At 34.7% G+C, this 21,529-nt stretch overlaps 1 protein-coding gene across 1 annotated transcript in view; it reads left to right on the top strand.

Annotated features, from left to right (window-relative positions):
- LRP1B (LDL receptor related protein 1B) overlaps window positions 1-21,529 on the top strand; it is a gene marked incomplete at its 3' end in the record, with an annotated part of 1,833,965 nt that overhangs the window by 1,528,486 nt on the left and 283,950 nt on the right. Inside the window, exons 44-46 of the mRNA XM_082841888.1 lie at window positions 14,811-15,003; window positions 15,636-15,761; window positions 19,508-19,636. Coding sequence (XP_082698014.1) covers window positions 14,811-15,003; window positions 15,636-15,761; window positions 19,508-19,636 — 448 coding nt within the window. The remainder of the gene's footprint in view (window positions 1-14,810; window positions 15,004-15,635; window positions 15,762-19,507; window positions 19,637-21,529) is intronic.

Genomic DNA, 21,529 nt, shown 5'->3' with positions numbered 1-21,529 from the left:
TAATTATGAAGAATTTGAATTTATCAATTATTTCTTTTATGGTTCACGCTTTTGCATTTATCTAAGAAATTTTTGCCCATCTCAAGATCAAAATGATTTTGCTCTGTTTTCTTCCAGAAGTTTTATAATTTAAGGGGAAACAATTCAGATGTTCACCACTGAGTGTTAAGATGCCTTGTAAGTTGTTCATTGATATCCTTAATCAGTTTGAGGAAATTACCTTCTATTTCTAATTTGCTAATTGTTTTATCATGAATGGGTGTTGATTTTTGTCAAATTACATGTTAATTACTTTTTTTAATATGAAAGCAACCTGGTGTTTGTGAGAAGAACCATACTTGATCATCATGTATCGTTGTTTTAACATGAAGTTACTTTTGAATTACTACTTTTTTTCTGTTTAAAATATTTTCATTGGTCTCCATAAGAAATATTGATCTGTAATTTTTTTTTTCTTCTTGTATTGTTTTTGTTAGATTTAGGTGTAGGGTTATTCTAGTCTCATGAAATGAGCTGGAAAGTGTTTCTTCCTCCTTTATTTTCTGAGAAAGTTTGTGTAGGTGTTTTTTCTTTCATGATTCTATGAGAGAATTCACCATTGGAATGATCTGGGCCTGCAAGTCTTCCTCCCTCCCTCTCTCCCTCCTTCTCTCCTTCCTTCCTTCTTTCTTTCCTTTTTGTACATACACACTCACATACATGTATATATCCATTACGCCAACTTGGTTTCTTAAAAAGGCCACACTTTCCTCATGGAATTAACTTTGTATTTTTGTCAAAAATGATGTAAATATAATGAATAGGTTATTTTGGGTTCCTTTCATTTCCATATAAATTTTAGAATCAGTTTGAGATTTTTCAACCAATGCCCTTGCTGGGATTTTGATTGGGATTTCACTGTACTTATAGATAAATTATGGGAGAATTGATATCTTAATAGTAATGAATTTTATGATTGATATGTATGGTATATTTTGACTTACTTAGGTCTTCTTTAATTCTCTCATTAATGTTTGTCAGTTTTCAGTGTACAGGTCTTGTACATATTTTGTTAAATATATTTTAAGTATTTCATATTATTATGTAATTATTTTAACTTTTTATTTTTGAAATAATTTCAGACCTACACAAAATTAAAAAATAATATAGAGCTCCCTTACACCCTTCACCAATAATAAAATTATTACTATAACACAATTATGATTGATATAAAACTATTAATTGATATACAGGTCTTTTGCACATTTCTTCAGTTGTAACACTAAAGTCTATTTTCTAAACCAGTTTCCAATCCTGGAATACACATTGCAATTGGATGTTATGTTTCCTTATTTGCCTTTAATCTGAGACATTGCCCTAGTTTTAGTTTGGCTTTTTAAGAAAATATTTTTGATGGGTACTATTCTGTTTTCCTTAGAATATCCCTCAATTTTTATTTGTCTGTTATTTCTTCATGGCTAAATTCTGGTTAAAATTTTTGGGAGAGAAACAGTAATAGTAATATTGTCCCCTTTCTATAGTATTATATCAAGATGAACATCATATTGATATGTCCTATTAATGGTGATGTTTTCTTTATCATCACTTGGTTTGATCACTTGGTTAAAGTGACAGACATCTAATTTCACTTTAAAGTTACTTTTTTTTTTCCCTTATGAAGTTAATAAGTAGCTGGTGGAAATAAATAGTCTTTGAATTTTATTTATTTATTTATTTTTGCTGTGTTGGGTCTTCGTTTCTGTGCGAGGGCTTTCTCTAGTTGTGGCAAGCGGGGGCCACTCTTCATCGCGGTGTGCGGGCCTCTCACTATCGCGGCCTCTCTTGTTGCGGAGCACAGGCTCCAGACGCACATGCTCAGTAGTTGTGGCTCTCGGGCCTAGTTGCTCTGCGGCATGTGGGATCCTCCCAGACCAGGGCTCGAACCCGTGTCCCCTGCATTAGCAGGCAGATTCTCAAACACTGCGCCACCAGGGAAGCCCTAATCTTTGAATTTTAACATTTGCTTGTGTATCACTTAGCCATCAATCTATGATCCCCATCCTACCATTCCTAGGCAACCATGAATCTACTTACTGTCTCTGTAGATTTGTCTATTCTGGATATCTACTATATATAGAATACAATATGTGGTCCTTTATGATTAGCTCCTTTTACTTAACATAACATTTTCAAGGTTGTTATAGCATGCATCAGTACTTCATTTCTTTTCATTGCTGAAGAATTTTCCATTGTATGGATGTACCACATTTTATTTATCCATTAATCATTCCTCTGTTGCTGGACGTTTGGGTTATTTCTACGTTTTGGCTGTTATGAATAGTGTTGCAGTGAATATTTATGAAGATTCATGTGCAAATTTTCATTTCTCTATACCAATAGTGGACTTGATGTATCACATAGAAACTATGTTTAACAATTTGTGGTATTGTTAGACTGTGTTTTGTAAAACTATGTTTAACAATTTGTAGTATTGTTAGACTGCTTTCTAAAGTGGTTGCACCATTTTATATTCTCAAAACTAGTGTATGAGGGTTCATTTCTCTACATCCTTGCCGAGAATTGTTATTATTTGTCTTTTGTTTATAAAAATCTGAATAGGTTTGAGGTAATATCTCGCTGTGGTTTTGATTTGCATTTCCCTGAAGGCCAACCAATTCATTCTTTCATTCAACAGATATCATTAAGTGTCTAGTATGTGCCAGATGCTGATCTAAGTGCTTAACATTCATCAGTGAACAAAACAGGTAAAGATACCCACTTTCAGGAAGCTTATGTTCCAGCAGGAGAAGACAGATAATAAGCAGTAAACCTAATAAGTACAGAGTAGAGTAGCATAAAGGAATTGAATGTGACATAGTAGAGGAATACAGGTTGTAGCTGGAAACTCAAGATAAACCTCCCTCACTGAAAAAGTGTTATTTGAGCTAATTCTTGAAGGGATGAGCTAGGTGGCCATATGGATGTTTTGGAGGCAGAGTCAGGCGTAGAGAACAGCCAATGTGAAGACTTTGTGTGCTTGGTATATGTGAGACATAATCAAGAGGCCATTGTGGCCAGAATAGAGAGAACAAGTGAGCGTGGAAGAGATTAGTAGCTGATAATTCCAGAGAGGTAACTGGGCACCGGGTCATATAGGGCACTATACATCATTTCAACGACTTTGGAGGATCTTGAAAAAGATTAACAGACACACTGGCCTCCAGATGTAAGAAGGTTGTTACATTTACTCACTTTGTTTTTACATTGGTATTATTTTTAAATTTTTGTTTTGAATTTCTGCTTCATCTAATAGCCTCCTATTGAATAAAATGAATTTTATTGGGACACATTTTTAAAGCATATTTCTCAATTTGAGGGATTATAGGAATTCAGATTTAACAACCGTGCAAGACTTTTTGCAATTCTAAAAATAAACAGCATTAGAAAAAATATCACTCAAGAAACTGATGACAGTGTTTGCTTCTAAGGAAAAAGATGTGAGGTTGGAAGTTGGAGGTGGGAAGGAGTGTGTGCATAATTATTGTGATTGTTAAAAATAAGTTGAATTCACTTTGTATGTAAATTATACTCTAGTGAATTTGATTGAAATAGAAAACAGTATGCATAATTAAGGAAGGTGTGTATATGAAAGTATACAAAGTCATGCAGCTAGATCCTACAGTAGTTTTTGCTGAGTTTTAGTTTTTTTTTTTAAGTATGTCTTTTAATTTGATTAATCAAGAAGAATTTTAGGATGACATTGCCACATATTTATGAAAATTCAAATGCATTTTAATAACTCACCTTCCCATCATTACATATACATTTATAAATATGCCCATATTTATTAAAGTGACCCTGGAGTAGCCTGTGGCTATGTGTGTAACATTTAAAAGGCACAGCATATCAATAATGTAATAATATTTTATATTATGATTTTATATACATACAATTTTTATATTATATAAATAAAACGGTTAAGTAAACATTTTGGATATAACCTTCCATCACAAATCTTTTGTCACTTGTCAGAGCGATATTTAACAAATCAAATGAGGTTTGGTTTTTTGTTTTGTTTGTTTTGGCTAATAATCATAAGAATGTTCAGAACAGCATGGACATCCCTCTCCCTACATACACAACAAGCAAAAATCTTTTATTTCCGGAATTGTAAATCTTGCACCTGCTCAGTGTAACTCCATCACTTGCAGTTCCAATACTGAAGGTGATAGGAGTTTCAAGATGGCCAGTGTCCATGTCATATGACTTACTTAATTAAAATCACTGCTTTTCAATTTTACCTCAAAATTAATAGGTAGGCATAATAATATTTGTAACCCTTAGTAGAACTTTCCAGATGACATGGGAGAAAAAAAACAGAACTCAAGAATTTTGTCAAAGCAGACATTAATTTTACCTCTAAGCATAGGTTTAATGACATGGTAATCTCAGAAGTTGCAAAAGCATTAAATTTACAAATGGAAATCTATTCTAAAAGTTTATTTTAGAATAGTTTGTAACATTTTAAAAAATAACAATAAAACTCAAAGTGTATTTAAGGTTCTAAACCCACCTTTACAAACCTATTTAAATCCTACTGCATTCATGCAAAAATAATTATAGCTAACATTTATGAAAGCTTACTATGTAATCATGCTAGTATTTTCTGAATATCATTTAACATTTTCTGAAATTCTATGATAAATATTAATTCCGGGCTTCCCTGGTGGCGCAGTGGTTGAGAGTCCGCCTGCCGATGCAGGGGACACGGGTTCGTGCCCTGGTCCGGGAAGATCCCACATGCCGCGGAGCGGCTGGGCCCGTGAGCCATGGCCGCTGAGCCTGCGCGTCCGGAGCCTGGGCTCCACAACGGGAGAGGCCACAACAGTGAGAGGCCCGCGTACCGCAAAAAAAAAAAAAAAAAATTAATTCCGCTTTTGTCATTTTAAAGATGAGGAAAGAGAGGCCCGGAGAAGTGAAATAATAAGCCCCAAGTCACACAATAAGAGGACGTGCTAGACATGGTTGCAAATATTCTAACTCCAGAGTCTAGGCTCATAGTCCTAGGCTAACCTTTCTTTTTAAATGTAGGAAGAGTTAAGTTAATCTGTTTCTGGCCTTTCCCTTGACAGTTGTATTCACATAATCACATACACTGAAAAACAAATATTCATGCATACAAACACTCATCCTTTCATGCAGGACAATTTTTTAACTTCTTACAATGTAGCATTTAAAGTAATATTTAATTTTTTTTGATATTCAGTAAATCCTAATTTAAAAAATTAAGACTGGTAATTCAGTATGGCTTGGACATAGGAGGTGTTTTTTTGTTTTTTTTTTTTGTGGTACGTGGGCCTCTCCCTGCTGTGGCCTCTCCCGTTGTGGAGCACAGGCTCCAGACGCGCAGGCTCAGCGGCCATGGCTCATGGGCCCAGCCTCTCCGTGGCATGTGGGATCTTCCCAGACCGGGGCATGAACCCGTGTCCCCTGCATCGGCAGGCGGACTCTCAACCACTGTGCCACCAGGGAAGCCCATATAGGAGGTTTTGACTTAACATATTACTTTGACTAGCTCTTCACTTTTTCTACTAAAATATTAAAAAGGAGGGCTGTATTTAGACAATGACCTAGAGAGTAACGGTATTGAAATATTTGTCAAAGGCATGAATGTGATCCTGAGATTATGTTTACCATTCTTCAGTAAAACATAAATGTTGGTAATACAATTTTATAAAGAAAAAAGTTTATTTTTCTGTACATAAGCAAATAAAGTACAAAGTTGAGTTCTAAGTTCATGTAAATGTACATTAAAAAAAAGAAGAGGAAGAAATAACCACAAACACAGGGAAAGAAATAAACACAAACACAGGGGGAAATGTTTTTTTAATCACTCATTTATTTATTGATTTGATCAATAAATAATCATTGAAGGCTTCCCTGGTGGCGCAGTGGTTGGGAGTCTGCCTGCCAGTGCAGGGGACACGGGTTTGTGCCCTGGTCCGGGAGAATCCCACATGCTGCAGAGCAACTAAGCCCATGCACCACAGCTACTAAGCCTGTACTCTGGAGCCCGTGGGCCACAACTACTGAGCCCGCGTGCCACAACTGCTGAAGCCCGCATGCCTAGAGCCCGTGCTCCGCAACGGGAGAGGCCGCCCGCAGTGGGAGGCCTGTGCACCTCAGCAAGGAGTGGCCCCTGCTCCCGCAGCTGGAGAGAGACCAAGCGCAGCAACGAAGACCTAACACAGCCAAAAATAAATAAATAAAATAAATAAATGTTAAAAAAAAATCATTGAATGTTAAATACGTTCTATTGTATTTATCTATGGATAAAAATCTATTTATCTATGGAAAAAATACAAGCTCTTGGGCTTCCCTGGTGGCGCAGTGGTTGGGAATCCGCCTGCTGATGCGGGGGACGTGGGTTCGTGCCCCGGTCCGGGAGGATCCCACATGCCGCGGAGCGGCTGGGCCCGTGAGCCATGGTCACTGGGCCTGCGCATCCGGAGCCTGTGCTCCGCAGTGGGAGAGGCCACAACGGTGAGAGGCCCACGTACCGCAAAAAAACAAACAAACAAACAAACAAAAACAAAATACAAGCTCTTATGATATCCTCTGATGAGTGTTATAATGAATGTGTATAGAAACTGTCTGGATACGCAGAAGAAGAAGCCATTTTGCTTTGGGCAGCTGGGAAGGGGTTCCCAAAGGAAGTCACCCTTGAATTGGGTCTCACAATGAATGGTTTTGGAAGGAATTCAAAGCAGAAGGAGCTAACTGAAAAATATATTTAGTTTTTTTTTTAAAGTTTACTCTTTATTGATACAAATCAGCTTATGAATCTCAAACTGTCTAAATATATCTAAATCAGAATTTTGGATAAGCTATAACTTTAATAACTATAATCAAATGTGAAGCCAAGATAATCATAATGTTAGAAACTTGCTCAAATTCCATTCAGGAGTGGCTCTAACACTTCAGGAATATCACAGTTTTTCTTCTCATTAGTTTTCTGTGTGACCTAAGGGAATATATTATCCATCCTCTTTCTTTGAGAAAGGAGCTGAGTCATTACCTTTTATTATCCTGTTTTACAGATTAAGAGTCTGAGTCCCAAGAAGCCACAAAGCTATCCAGGGAAAAATAATGAGTCTCAGAATAGGGTTCTTTCTACTACTTCTCTAATGCGTATCTACAGATATTTTCTCCATCCTCCTCCATGTTCTCTTCCCCCTGAAGGTTTACCTGTGTGGTCAAATGGCTTCCTTGTCCTCTGGCCTTTGGTAGAGTGTGATCAACAGAGAGATCAGAAAGAGAGAGTGTGAAATCAAAGTAATTCATTCTCTAATCTCTCTCAGAAGGGTCTGCTTCTCTACCAAAGGCTGGTAACTCCTCTCACACAATAGGCAGTCTTTTAGATGACTGCTGTGAATGTTGTTCTTTTCAAATTTCGTTGGACACTAATGACATTTAGATATTTTATATTTGTTCTGCAAACTCACTCAGGCAAGTTAAATATAGCCATCTATTCTTAAGTTAAATATTTCTCAGTTTTAAGTTGCTGATTTACCACATCACCATTCTCTCCCAGGCTAAAGCAACTGCAATTGTTTCTCTGCAATCTGTAACACTTTGTCATGCCTGGCCATGGCAGGGGCCAAGTTGTCATTTCTCATAATGATCATTTATGATCTTGTCAGTGAGGCAATCAGCTGGGGTGTTTGGGAAGCTTCTTGTTTACTTGGCTTTTAAATTGTTTGGTTTAACATCTAGCATCTGGGTGTTGGAAATATGGTCTGGCTTATAAAACTGAATGTTTTTATTCCTTGATTAGTTGCCGCGCTTCTACCAATAAAGCTCCGGTGAAGTTTCAAGATAGGAAAGGCATATTTTTAGTGACTAAATTCCCTGACATATAACTTCAAGTCAATTGAAGTTGAAGTTGTGGATTACCAATTTAATTGTCCATCTATGAGGATACATGTGAGATTACGTGACTTTGTCAAGAAATGCATTATCTGAATGAACATGACTATTTTGAAACATGAACCTATTTATAGGTTCAAGGTTAAAGTGCCTGAAAATTATGCCACAATGGTATATTATTACCACATAACATGGTAGAGTGTAATTTATGAGGACAAAGCTTTTGCATTGTAAATAAAGATGCTGATTAGGCTTGCAAGGTACAGTATTTATGAAATTATGATAAAAATGTTTAATTGGGAGATGAGAAAGTGTAATTTAGTGTATTTCACTTCTCTTTTCCTCATTGAACTCTAACCAGTGAAATGTCTAAAGTCAGCTCAATTCTTAGTGGAACCTATTGTACCCTATGAAAGTAACATGCTTAATTATAGACTGAGTTTAATGTTGCTTTTTTCCCTTTTCTGTGTGTCAGCAGAAGTAAAGAAGTAAACTACTAAGTTCAATCTGTATTAAAATTTATAAAAGTTGCTATATACCAAATGACTTTTGGTAACAACATAGAAAAACTTTCATTGTCATAAGAATGACTATTCCTTATCCATAAAAAAACAACTATTTTTATTTATGTTTAACTAACATAATTTATTTTTCATTCTTAGTGATTTAGCAGTGTTTACTGAATGTCTATTTTGTTCACATAAAATATACTGAATAGAAAAGGAGATCAAAGAGATTACTACTACTCCTAACTTGAAGGAGCATAGATTTAATAATAAGGACAGCACGTACACATCTGCTAATATCAAAGAGTTTCTCCTGTCTCTTTAACCAAGGCAAATTTTATATATAAAATTTAATTCAAATCTTAGTTGCTTTGGGTCTGAAATAGCCTCAAAGCATTGAGTAAATCTGTGACCTTGGGCTGATTACATAAGCTTGTTAAGCTGCAATCCTCATCAATAAAAGGTGGATTGGAATAGTATCTACCATATAGGGTAGAATGAGATTAAATTTGGTATGATACATACACATCCTGTATGTTGTAAGCATTCATGAGGTGTTAGCTCTTATTATTTACTAAAACAATGGTAAAATGACAATTGAATGAATGAATGAGTGACGAAAACCCCTGTGGGTTCTGCTAGAAAGGGAAATAGAGAGTCCTTAGTTTGTAAATACTCCCCTAATATTTGTATTCTTCACCTTTCTTGCTCAAAATATCATAAGTATTATCCTCTGTCTGGAAAAATGCAGTTGATCTTAACTGGTGTCCCTGAAACTCTTTTTGTTCTTATCTGATCTAATCTCTATACCAGAGGCAAAATAATCTTTACTAACGAATAATGACCTTAAAGTGCTTAAATTTTTTTTTTTAATTTACCATTACTTTCAGAACAGAACTCAGACTCACAACCTTGGCCTATAGGAAGGAAGGTCCTACATATTTGCCCTTCTGGCCGTTCTCACCAGGCTCATCATGGGATCCTCTCCCCAGATGTCTGAGTGTTAATAATGCTCACTTAACCTTTGCTCCTTTTCCCAGCATTTCATGTTCCCCCTTCCTCTTGCCTTTTGCACCATGTATTCCCTCTGCCAAAAGCTTCTCCTTCTCTTTCCCATCCTATCGCCTATTCATCCTTCCTTTTCTCAGGAAAATCTTCCCAGAAAGCACAGTATAGAAGTTATTTTCTTAACAAGCAATCTTTATTATGCTGATTCAAAAGAATAGTTACTGAAATTTAAAGCAGATATAAATCTTAAAGCCTGGCTCTTCAAAAGGGAAAAAGTAAAACTGTCTTAATCAGCTCTGGCTGCTCTAACGAAATACCATACACTGGGTGGATTAAACAATAGACATTTATTTCTCAGGGTTCCAGGCTGAGAAATCTGAGATCAGCATGCCAGCACATTTGGGCTCAAGTGACAGACCTCTTTCTGGCTTGCAGCAGCTTCTTTCTTGCTGTGTATCCTCACATGAAGGAGAACAAGAGAGATCTTTTCCTCTTCATATAAGGACACTAATCCCATCACAGGGACCTCACCCTCATGACCTCATCTAAACTTAATTACCTCCCAAATGTTCCACCTACAAGTATCACATGGTGGGTTAAGATTTCAACATATGAATTTTGGGGAGACACAAACATTCAGTCCATAACATTGTTACAGGTGATCTTTTATACTCATGAAATATTGACTAGGGAATAACATGTTGTTTCCAAAGAAATACAAATGAGGAATATTAAACTCGGACACTTAGCATTAGTATTAAACTCATACACTTAGCATTAGTTTTCCCCATGCTCGTGTGTGTGTGTGTGTGTGTGTGTGTGTGTGTGTGTGTGTTTGAAAGGGTGGAGGTTGCAGCAACATGACCTGCACTTAGATTAGTAAAATTGTTCTAAGAACAGGAGAACATATGGAAAAATTATCTTGTCCCTCTGTAATATAAGATGTTCTAATGTATTACAGATCAAGAAAGACATCTTTTTCCCCTCTTTAAAGAGGTTGAAGATTTTAAAATTGATTTTACTTATATCTCAAGAAACTTTGGAGTGCTCATGTGCCTGTCAATTTGTAAAGAAAAAAGTAAATATATATTCTTTAATCCAAAATGATAAGTAATTAGATCTGTGTGGTAAGATTATTATTTATTTAACATTATTATTATTTATTTTCTTTTGTACTTTTCTCTATTTTATAATTCTTGTTTTTTAAAGTGAGCTCCCAAACAGCAGCATCAACAACACCTGGAAGTTTGTTAGAAATGAAGAATCTGAGGTTCCACCCCTAACCTAGTAAATCAGAATATGAATTTTAACAAATCTCAAAGTGAATTGCATGTACATTAAAACTTGAGAAATATTGCTCTATAGAACAGAAAATACTTATATATTCAGAATAAAAATGAAGTAATTGTTTTTATAAGAGGGTAATTACCAGTTAATTCAGAATGACTGAGGAAAAATTTGGGAAATCAGGAAGATGACATTGCTAATTACCTCATAATAATTTAGAATTTGATATAGGATGGGGTAAAGAGAGGGGACTATTTTTTTTTTAAACTACCACATTCCAAAGATTATCTGTTTTCTCCAAACCACATCAATTTTAGTAGTTAGTAAATGATTTAATCTTAGAATGTATTAATTCCTAAGAAGGCAACATGTGGCGCCAGGAAGGGTATTTTCCAAATATTTGTTTCTTCGTGACCATTCCCATGCAGTCATCATTCCTGTGAAAATTCCTTTTTTATTTATTTTTTCTGGTTACAGGGAAAAGTAATGTAACTAGGTCTCTGCTTGGCATATTTAATATTCCAAGGCAAATAATCAAATTGATTTATTTCTATAAAAATATTACTATTGAGGTTTCTAAATTTGATTTTTATACAAAAATAATTATTTTATAACAGATCTGGAGGCAAAAATCACAAAAATTAATATCAAACTTATCTCTGACAGCTAAATTAAATAAATACAAACATATATGTATATATACATATGGATATGTATAAATATAAGATGTTCAAAATATTTCTATATATATCCTTATAACAGCCCTGTGAAGTTGTTGAAGCAGGTTTTAATCAGCCCCATCTTACAGATGAGCAAACTAAAATAAAAAAAAAAAAGTGAAACATCTTCCCCAAATCTACTCTGCTCAAGAATGACCATGCTGCCATTTGAATGTAGGCCTTCTGAGCCCTTCCCATTATACCACAATGTTTTCTAAAATGGAGATAACTGAGTAAATTCTATAGTTCTGAATTGGATGTTGATTATCAAGCCCTCCTGATTAGGATGTTGATAAGGCAAAAAGCCCATTTCTTTATTCTAGGTATGCCACGACGTCTCTATTCATGTAATTTGTCCACAGTAGGGAGGCAAAGCTTTCTTCTAAATGAAACCAAACAAAATAAAGTAAACTACATCAATGCCTTTAAAGCTGTTCGTTTTAGTTCTTGCTGCCTTAGAGGCAAAATCTTGTAGATTTCTTCGCTTCTCTAAGGCTTAAGGTCCTTTTTTTCCTCTCTTCTTTTGTATGTTTACTGTTCGATTCCTAAAATTATTTCTCATCTCTTTGCTACAAGAGAAAATTCATGTTAGTTTCTCTCTTCTAGAAATCTGAGCATTTCATTCAACTAACAAGGGTGTGCTCACATTTAAACCATCCCTCTGTTCCTTCACTAATTTGCTAAAGAATTCAGAGGAACTATTTGGATAGGTCACCTATGGATTAGATTTAGAAGCAAAAGCAAAGTAAAATGACTAGACAGTAAAAACATCTATTTTCTGATGTATCCTGTCCTTCCAAATGTAGTTGCAGTCCCATATATTTACCTAATGTTACTTCTGAAAATATTTTAAAAAAATTTTTGGCCTTTATTTAAAAAAAATTATTTAGATCTGATTGACATGCACTAAAATGTAAATATTTAAAGTTTAAAAGTCTTCACACACACACACACACACACACACACACACACACACAAACACCCATATTATCTGTGAGTCCACCATCACATCAAGATAATGAGCATATCAATGACCCCAACACATTTCTTCATTTGCCTTTTTAATCCTTCTTTTTCCACCCTACCGCTTCCCACTCTGTCCACAGGAAACACTGGTTTTTTTTTTGTCACTACAGATTAGTTTGCATTTTGTAGAAGTTTATATGAATGGTATGCTCCCTTTTGTCTGGCTTCTTTCACTCAGCATAATTATTTTGAAATTTATCCACAGTGTTACATACATCAATAATTCATCCTTTTTTTTTTTTTTTTCTCAGTAGTATTATATTGAATGTGTTAAGGAAAAAATATCCATGACTCCTGTTAAAATGATAAAGGGGACTTTATTCAGGACTATCAGGATAGGTATATAGAGACAACTGCAGTGGGGTTTTGCAGTAGAGGAGAGGGATTGAGGTCAACTCTAAATACAAGGGAAAGTAGAAATTTATAGCCAGGGAGTGAATGGGCTGTGAGTGGATGGACAATTACTAAGAGGAAATATCAGAGGTAAGGGACAGCCCCAGCTTTAAGATGAGCAAACTAAAATTCAAAAAAAAAGTGAAACATCTTCCCCAAATGCACTAAACTGACCTAACAAGATTCTTGGTGAAGGCAGGCCTAGGTGATCGATCAGACTTTGATCCTCAATCTGAATGCTTTTTATTTTTGTTTTCTTGCCTAATTATACTGGCTAGAAATTCTAGGACAATGTTGGGTAGAAGTAGTAAGAATGATTTTTCCTCATTCCTAGTTTTATTTCTATTCATATTTTTAGTCTGAGTTTCTATCAGGAATGCATATTAGATCCAACCAATAAATTCTCTGTACTGAGACCTTCATATGAGTTTTCTTATTTTGCGTGTTATACTGATAGGATTTAAAAATGTTAAATAACTCTGTATTCCTTGGATAAAACTCACTTCATCATTATGTGTTTTTCATTTTATTGATATCAAAGAGCCATCTTTTAGTTTCATTGATTTTCCTCTGATTTTTTCCTGTTTTCTATTTCCTTGCTTTCTCTTCTGATTTTTATTTTGTTTTCCTTTATTTTGGATTTAACTTACATTTTCTCTTCTACTTTCTTAAGGTGGAAACTGAAGTCACAGATTTGCGACTTTTCATCTCTTTTTCCATAGTAGTTTAGTGGTAAAATTTTACATATTACCATTAAAATTCTTGAGCATTCTTTTGGGAAACAGTTAAGCTACCTGGAAAGAGTTTGATCCTTTCAGGATTTGCTGTTAAGGTTTGAGAGACTGGAGTAGAACAGAGTTTAGGGTTAATTATTCCCCGCTGCTGAGCCAAGACACTTCCAAGTACTCTACTCAGAGTCCCATGAATTACAAAGATTTTAAGTCTGGTTGGCATTAACAAGTGTGATTCTTGGACCCACGTAAATTTTGGAAACTCTTCTCTGTAATCCTTTTGCATGACTCTTTCACCAGCTTGCAGTAACTGTCTCACGTACTGTGCTTAATACTCCAGGAGGACCCTGTGCAGATATCCAGAGTTCTCTCTCTGTTGCCTTCTTCTCTCCAACACTCTGCCTTGTGAGAGCTAACCATATTACCCTCCCGTAACTCTCAGCTATATCCACTCAGAGAGTTCCCTGGACTCTGTTGGGTTTCTTTGCACTGCGTTGCTACCTGGAATCTGTCTCAGGCTATAAACTGTGGAGGTTATGGGACTCACTTGGTTTATTTCCTGTTACTCAGGAATCACTGTCCTTCCTTACCTGATATCCAATGTGTTGAAAAGCCTCCTTTTTTATTTTTCTATATATATATATATATATATATATATATTTATTTTATATATTTTTTTTAGTTGTTTTATTGAGAAGGATAATCTACACCCTTTTACTTCATCTTGGTCTGAGTGAAACTTTTTGGTCTTTGCTTTTAAACTTTTATTGCCAATACATGTATATCTGGTTAACTTATTCATGTTGTAAGCTTCCTAAAGGAATAACCTGGATCAGTTGAACTTTATATTCTGTATATAGTTCTGAGAGCTTAGTGTTTACTGTATATCTAAAGATTTCTTAATAATGATAAATAAATGTTTAGTACTAATAGTCTCATATTGTTGTCATGATGATTTTGGTTTATAATGCTAAATAGACACAGCTGCTTAAACAAACTGAATGATTATTAAATAGAAATATACTGCAAAATATTAAGTAAACATTGCAAAAACTAAGGATGGTTAAGACATTTAAAATAAACTATAAACACATTATGATAATACATTTAGTGAAATGTATTTTTATCTGATTATTTCAATAATCAGAAATAATCTTAATCTCTTTTCTTTTGAGCAAAAACAGATGAGGATATCTTCATTTAAAAAAATATGATATTTTACTTTATTCCAGGTGATTGTCAAATCTGGGCCAGGGGCTTTTCTCAGTTTGGCTGTTTATGACAATTATATCTTCTGGTCAGACTGGGGAAGAAGAGCTATCCTGCGTTCCAACAAGTACACGGGAGGAGATACAAAAATTCTTCGTTCTGATATTCCACATCAGCCAATGGGTATCATAGCTGTTGCCAATGACACCAATAGCTGTAAGTTACAATATTTATTTGTAAGTTACAAATATATTTCTCAATTATATAATCTCTCAAAAAATGTATTTATGTTTTTAGTAATACTTAGGTGTATTTTGTTTTCTTACTGTTTCTGGGGCTAGTGTTCAGGCTTTGACTATCTAATATATTGAAATTATCTGAAAGTTTTATGGAAAATTTTGTAGTTCTTAATTGACCACCAGAGGAACAATTCATTTTTAATTATTTGCTTCTGGATTTCTATTTCATACTTGCTCACTCCTCATATTTTTGAACATTCAGATCGTTTCCAAGAAAATAATACTTGTTGATAAACAAGCTTTGCATCTGGCCTTAAAATTTTTTTAATCACTGGAATACCTACAAAATTGCAGTCTGCAGTACGCATGTGGTTTCTAGAGGTACTAGTGCGTTGAATGACAAATATGTTAGAAAATGTAGAGATTTGTTACATATTTTTAATGTTCTTATCTTTTGGAATATTTAGATTTGTTTAAAAATCCCAAATCTTCCTTGTTCTTGAGATATTTTTGAGAGATTGAGGCTGTCTAACAGTTTACTGTTAATCTATATTAACATAGACTAGGAATTCAATATAAAATGTCACCAGTAAAACCTGTTCATTGCAGGTGAACTTTCTCCATGTGCGTTACTGAATGGAGGTTGCCATGACCTGTGCCTTTTAACTCCTAATGGAAGAGTGAACTGTTCCTGCAGGGGGGATCGAATATTGCTGAATGACAACAGATGTGTGAGTAAGTAAAGATAATTGAAATGTGATATAACTGCTCAAAATGGCACACATGGACCTTGAAATTTTTTGAGTATATTTATGAAGTTGTACTATTAGAGGCCTGGTTGTCTTATCTCTCCCTTCTAAAAAGAACTCAGTTTACCATTCTACCTATAGCACCATGTGATAGGTAATGATAACCCAAACAGTGACAAATGTTGTGTCCCCCTGATTCTGGGCTGGAAGATGTTGGATTAGCTAGAGAAATACCTGCAAGCAATGATCATCTGAAAACTTGTGTTTATGACTTTGAGGTTTCAGTCAATAGCGAAATTAATTAAAGCTGAAATAAAGCAGTGTATAGGCAGTAGCTTAGTAGCTTTGTAGTAAACCTATTCACAGTCCATCAGACTATGTAAATGAGAAAGAATGGCTCACACAGTTTATTTGTAATCATTTCCAAACTGTTAATTAAAAATGTAATGTTGCAGCCTTGCATGATGTTTATATCTCCCAAAGGCATTACAATCTTTAATTAGTACCATTACAGTAAATACTTACTAACAGCTAAGTTTCCAAAACTGTTTCCACTATAAATAAGGGTTCAAGTATTCCAATACTGCCATGAAAAATTAGCCAGCAACATAAAAAGGGTTAATTTCTCTTTAATATTAAGACTATTCATGAGTAAGAAAGATTGGAGAGAAGCATCTTGGAAAATTGGAAATTGATGAACTCACTCTTAGGATGTGTCAATTTTTGACATTGTTTTTCTCCTCATCTGTATCCTCATCTCATATATTTCATCTTAGAAAATCAATAGGACTGGATATATCTACGTTATAAAAATTAGTATCATAAGCTGTAAGTATTTTTCATTTTTAGTCTTCTTTTGGTCTTTATATACCAAGAAGATGTTTTCTTTTGCCTGTTCTTTATTTTAATATGAGCACTTTGTCATCATTTTCTTTACTTTGAAAACTACTGCACCTAATGCAAGAACATATACGTATTTTCTCACTTTGCAAATTGGTACCAGAACCCAAAAGGGCATCTCTTAGCAAAAGAAGTAAAAGACTTTTATTTAAGAATGTGCCAAAGAAAACAAGGGAATGATGTAATTGTTCAGAAGATAGCAAATTTCAATAATTCGTGCCACAAATTCCCACATTTCTTCATCACCTAACACTTCCCTGAATTGCTCACGCAATTGCTTAAACTCTCTCTTTCAGTTTGCCTTTGTGGTTTCAGCTATAATGGCCTGGATCTGATGCTATCTGTAAGCCTGGAGTTTTAGCCATGCATTAGAATCACTCATGTTTCTTTCACAGGTCACTACAGGCCAGTAGTAAACCAATGCCTTTAGTCAGAACAGCAAGGCTTATTTGTATACAACGGATGCCTGTCATTGCTGAAAAATAGATTAGATACATCTATCCCTACTAAGCCACCTGCTTCTCACTGTTCATGAGAGGGAATGAATCAGACAGAAAACTATAGTTTTAAACAAGCATAGTTGTATTCACATAGAACTGTAGATTGATATTGCATTCCTCAGAGCTGACATACCTTTACAGAAGTATCTTGTATCCGCTGTGCATTCATATTGAAATCCTGTGCTCCAGCAGAGAGATTGAAAAGTAACTCTTGGCTTCTTTTTGTCAAGTCCATCATTAGGAAATGAGGATGTTTCTGGCATATCTGTGTCGACCTCTGAATTAGTTCACCCAGAGCAGTTTATGAATGTTAATGGCAGCATTACAGGGGTGAAGGACCATTTACTAACACCTACCCGAGGGCAAAGGAGGGAAAAGCCATTTGTTGTCATAACTCTTGACAGAAAGATTAGGCAATTCCATTTTACACAACGTTGCTAGCCTTATTAAAACCCATAACAGAAATAAGAATAGCAAATATAATTAGATGAAGCAATTACCTTGTAAGAGAATTGAGGATAGCTGAACCACATTTTTTGTTTCTAGAAAGAGGAAGAAAGTACTCAATACTATTTCTTCAAATGAACATACCTAAGCAAGAATTGTGCTCATACAATGTTTGTTTTTTCATGATAAACCATATTTATCATGAATAATTTTCATTTTTTCCTTAAAGGCACAACGATTATAAAAGCAAAATATGGTATTTGCCATCATAACAATTAGCTTTCACTGGAAATGAGAAATTAAACAGGATATGTTTAAAATAGACAAAATAAGTTAGGAATTCTAATGGACTCTCAGTAAACGGATGAATTTTGTTCAGTTCATGATCTAAGGTGATTGTGTGCAGTAATGTCAGCACTCTTCTTAAAGACAGTAATTCTTTAAAGTTAATGATATTTTTAGATTCTTAATTCCTTGTTGCTTCCTCTAAAATGGCATTCTACCTTCGCTACTGACCAGTGAAGTTTAGACTGCACCAAGAAAAATAAAATTACCTTTAGAGAGGGGTGCTATCATTTAAAGAGTTAAATTATAAGTCTTTAATAGGTGGATAAGATAGATATTCTAGTAAAATGAGTTAAATTCTAGGATAATAAAGAATAAAACACTGGAAACTTTAAACAGTATTTGTGGCTGTTTAATTAATTATTCCTGAAATAAATCCTAAAAACTGATTGTAAAATTAAGTTGTGTTACCTGCATTAGTAGAAATAAATGAATTCTAATTACCTCCAACATAATTAATATGACTGACTTTCACTGTACAGTTTTTCAACAAGCAATGGAATGAGTACATGCAAGCAAATAGCATGTAATACAACCAAAACATTGCATCCCAAAAGTTTGCTAGTAAATCTATTATTTAAGAATAAAAATAAGTCTGTTTTCCCCAAGAGAGGTTTTTCTAAGACAAGGGTAACATACTGGCACTCCAGGGATGAAACGTAACTGTAGAAAAGCTCACAAGTTGGGCAAACCACATAAAAACTCAGGCTTTTAATTTCTTATAAAAATCCTGACATTTAGAAGTGGGACAATATGGCAGTAGTCCACTGGAGCCCATAAGCATCTGGTGCACATGCTTTCCAGTTTATCATTGTCCTCCACCAGTACATCCTACAGATTCCCATGCATTTCAAGGAGTAGGTACTGATCACATGTGGCAGGAAGAGAGGGTCTGCTCCCTGGTACTTCTCACCATGGATAGAGCAAGAGGCTGATGAAAGTAATTTCAGCAATTTCAGTACTTCTGATTGATAGAAACTGCTACAGAGATTTCTTCAGCAGGTAGTTGGGGAGGAAGACCAGTTGGAGGTGAGATTTGTAATGAATAAATTCAAGCATTCAAAGATAAGAACTCTATATACTGGAAATTTTCAGTGTATTGAAGAATACCTGAGATTTCAATAAGAAAATACAAAAACACTCTCAGTATGTACAGAACTTATTTAACTGGCTCTTTTTAAAAATTTATTCTTAACATACACTGTTAAGCAAAATTCATAAATATAGTCTCCCAGATTTAAACCCCTCCTTCTCTCCATGCATGTATAGTCACCAAATAATTAACAAAATACACAAACAGGCATAAAAGAAAAATAAAGTCAGGCAATTCCCAAAAATTTGCAAAGGGAGGTTGAAGACAGCACAATAAAAAGTGTCCCTCTTAATTTTTTTGTAAAGAAATGCCATAAACCACTGTCCTTTATTAATTTTATATTTAGATAAATTTTAGTTTATTTTTATAATTAAGATTAAGGGAAACAGTTGTCATGACATCAAAAATGTTTGTTATTGTATGAAACGTTGGCTTTTTTCCTTTCAGCTAAAAATTCTTCCTGCAATATTTATTCAGAGTTTGAGTGTGGAAATGGAGAATGTATTGATTACCAGCTCACCTGTGATGGCATTCCTCATTGTAAGGATAAATCTGATGAAAAACTGCTCTACTGTGGTGAGTTTCCAATGTATGACTTACTCATTTCAGAATGTAATTCTTTTTATAGCTTTTGGTGTGATTGTCTCCATTTGGTTTATGTGTATGATTTCCTTAATGCCTCTCATTAACATGGAGATCTAAGGCAAATTATTTGGCTTTGTTCTTATTCAAATGGGGCACCATATTTCCTACCCAAAACACATGATATTCATTGAAGAATTTCCTCATGGTTTTCCATGCATGAAGTATAAATTTAAATACAGCAGGAGCCTGTCTTTTGAGCTGCTTCATTATTCATCATTAGCAAAAAGTTTTAGGCTTACATTCCTAAAAATATGTCAGAAATATCAGTTATTGGGTAGATATTGCAGGTTTACTTCTGCAGCAAAAGTCCCCCATCAGTCAATAGCATGTTGTTGTGTTGATATCAAAGTCTTTTTCATTCTATTTTTGCCTCCAGGATTGTCCCAGAGCTAGTGTCCTTAGGTACAAAGGCTGATTGCTTTAGCCATGGTCCCCATTAAGTATGGAATTCCACGATCTGTGCCTCTGTAGGTGACACCAAGTGGTAGTCAACCTTTCCTTCTCCCTTCGAAGTAGAGACTGGCTTTTGGACCCTAGTAAGCAACTGTTATTTGCCTTCGCTGCAACAATATTTTTCCTGAAAGTTTGTGTCTATGCAATCATTAATAGTTATTATAGAATTGATCCAGATTATTTCTAAATTAGTCTGATTTATTTTTGTGCTGTAATACAATAGTACTGGTATTATATGCTCTGCAAAATTTAGGAATCTATATCTGGAATTGCTATATTTGGCTTCTATTTTTCTCCTTTGTTTTCTTATATTAGAGAAAGTTAAAACAAGAGGAGGATGGATTTTGGGAAATTTATGTCACACTTTTACATTGCAGAATAAACACCCTTGGTTAAAATGACAGTCAAATGTAATTTGTCCATAATTTATATGTAACTGAAATCTTAGGGAATTTACCTCAAATGACATGTTTGCTTGAATCAACAGCTATATCCTGTACACCATGAAAATATTAAAGCATATAAAAATGTAATAATAATCAACTTACAAATTCATATTATTATGAATTGGCTTGAGAATATATTTCACATTATTTTTATCTTCTTAGAAGGCAGGTAATATTTGTGTGAGAAGGGGTTAGCAAACTTTTTCTATAAAAGGTCAGCTTGTATTATAGGTTTTGTGGGCCATATATACTCCTGTCACATATTCTATTTTTTTAACAATCCTTTAAAAATGTAAAAATCATTCTTAGCTTCATAACCATATAGAAACAGGCTGATAGGCTGCATTTGGCCTGCGGGCTATAGTTTGACACTTTCAGGTATAGATTCCAGAGTTTAGAATCACACTTGAGGTTAAATCTTTGTTCCCAAACATACTAGTGTGTGACTAGCATGAACAAGGGTACTGACTTCTCTATGTTTTAGTTTCTCACTACCAAGCAAATCTACATGGGGTGATGGTTGGGAGCATTAAATAAACAAATGTACATGTACATATGCTCAATGTAGAGCCTGGCACAAAATTACTTTTCAGTAAATGGCAGCTATTATTATTGTGAGTGGTACCTTCTGCCCCAAATCAGAAAATGTCAGGAGACTCTCATTAAGGTAAATAGAATTCAGAGGCAATTATTATTCTGCTTAGAAAATTTGGATAGACATTTTAAGATGATTTCTAAGAGAAATTTATGGATAAGTAGGTGACTCTTGGATTCACTGATTCAGGGATACATGTTTTGACACTTTTTTCCTTGTTTTAAAATCTTTGTGGGGTACAAAGGAGAGAGGGGATAGGTGTTAGTGTGTCTTTATTGCGTTGGAGGTAGAGATTCTTTTCTTCAGGTTTGAGTATGTGATACATGTTTA

Source organism: Leucopleurus acutus (genome assembly GCF_964270905.1).
Source record: "Leucopleurus acutus genome assembly, chromosome: 6".
NCBI lineage: Eukaryota > Metazoa > Chordata > Mammalia > Artiodactyla > Delphinidae > Leucopleurus > Leucopleurus acutus.
Note: the sequence above shows the minus strand (reverse complement) of the source record. Positions and strands in the feature narration are given on the sequence as shown.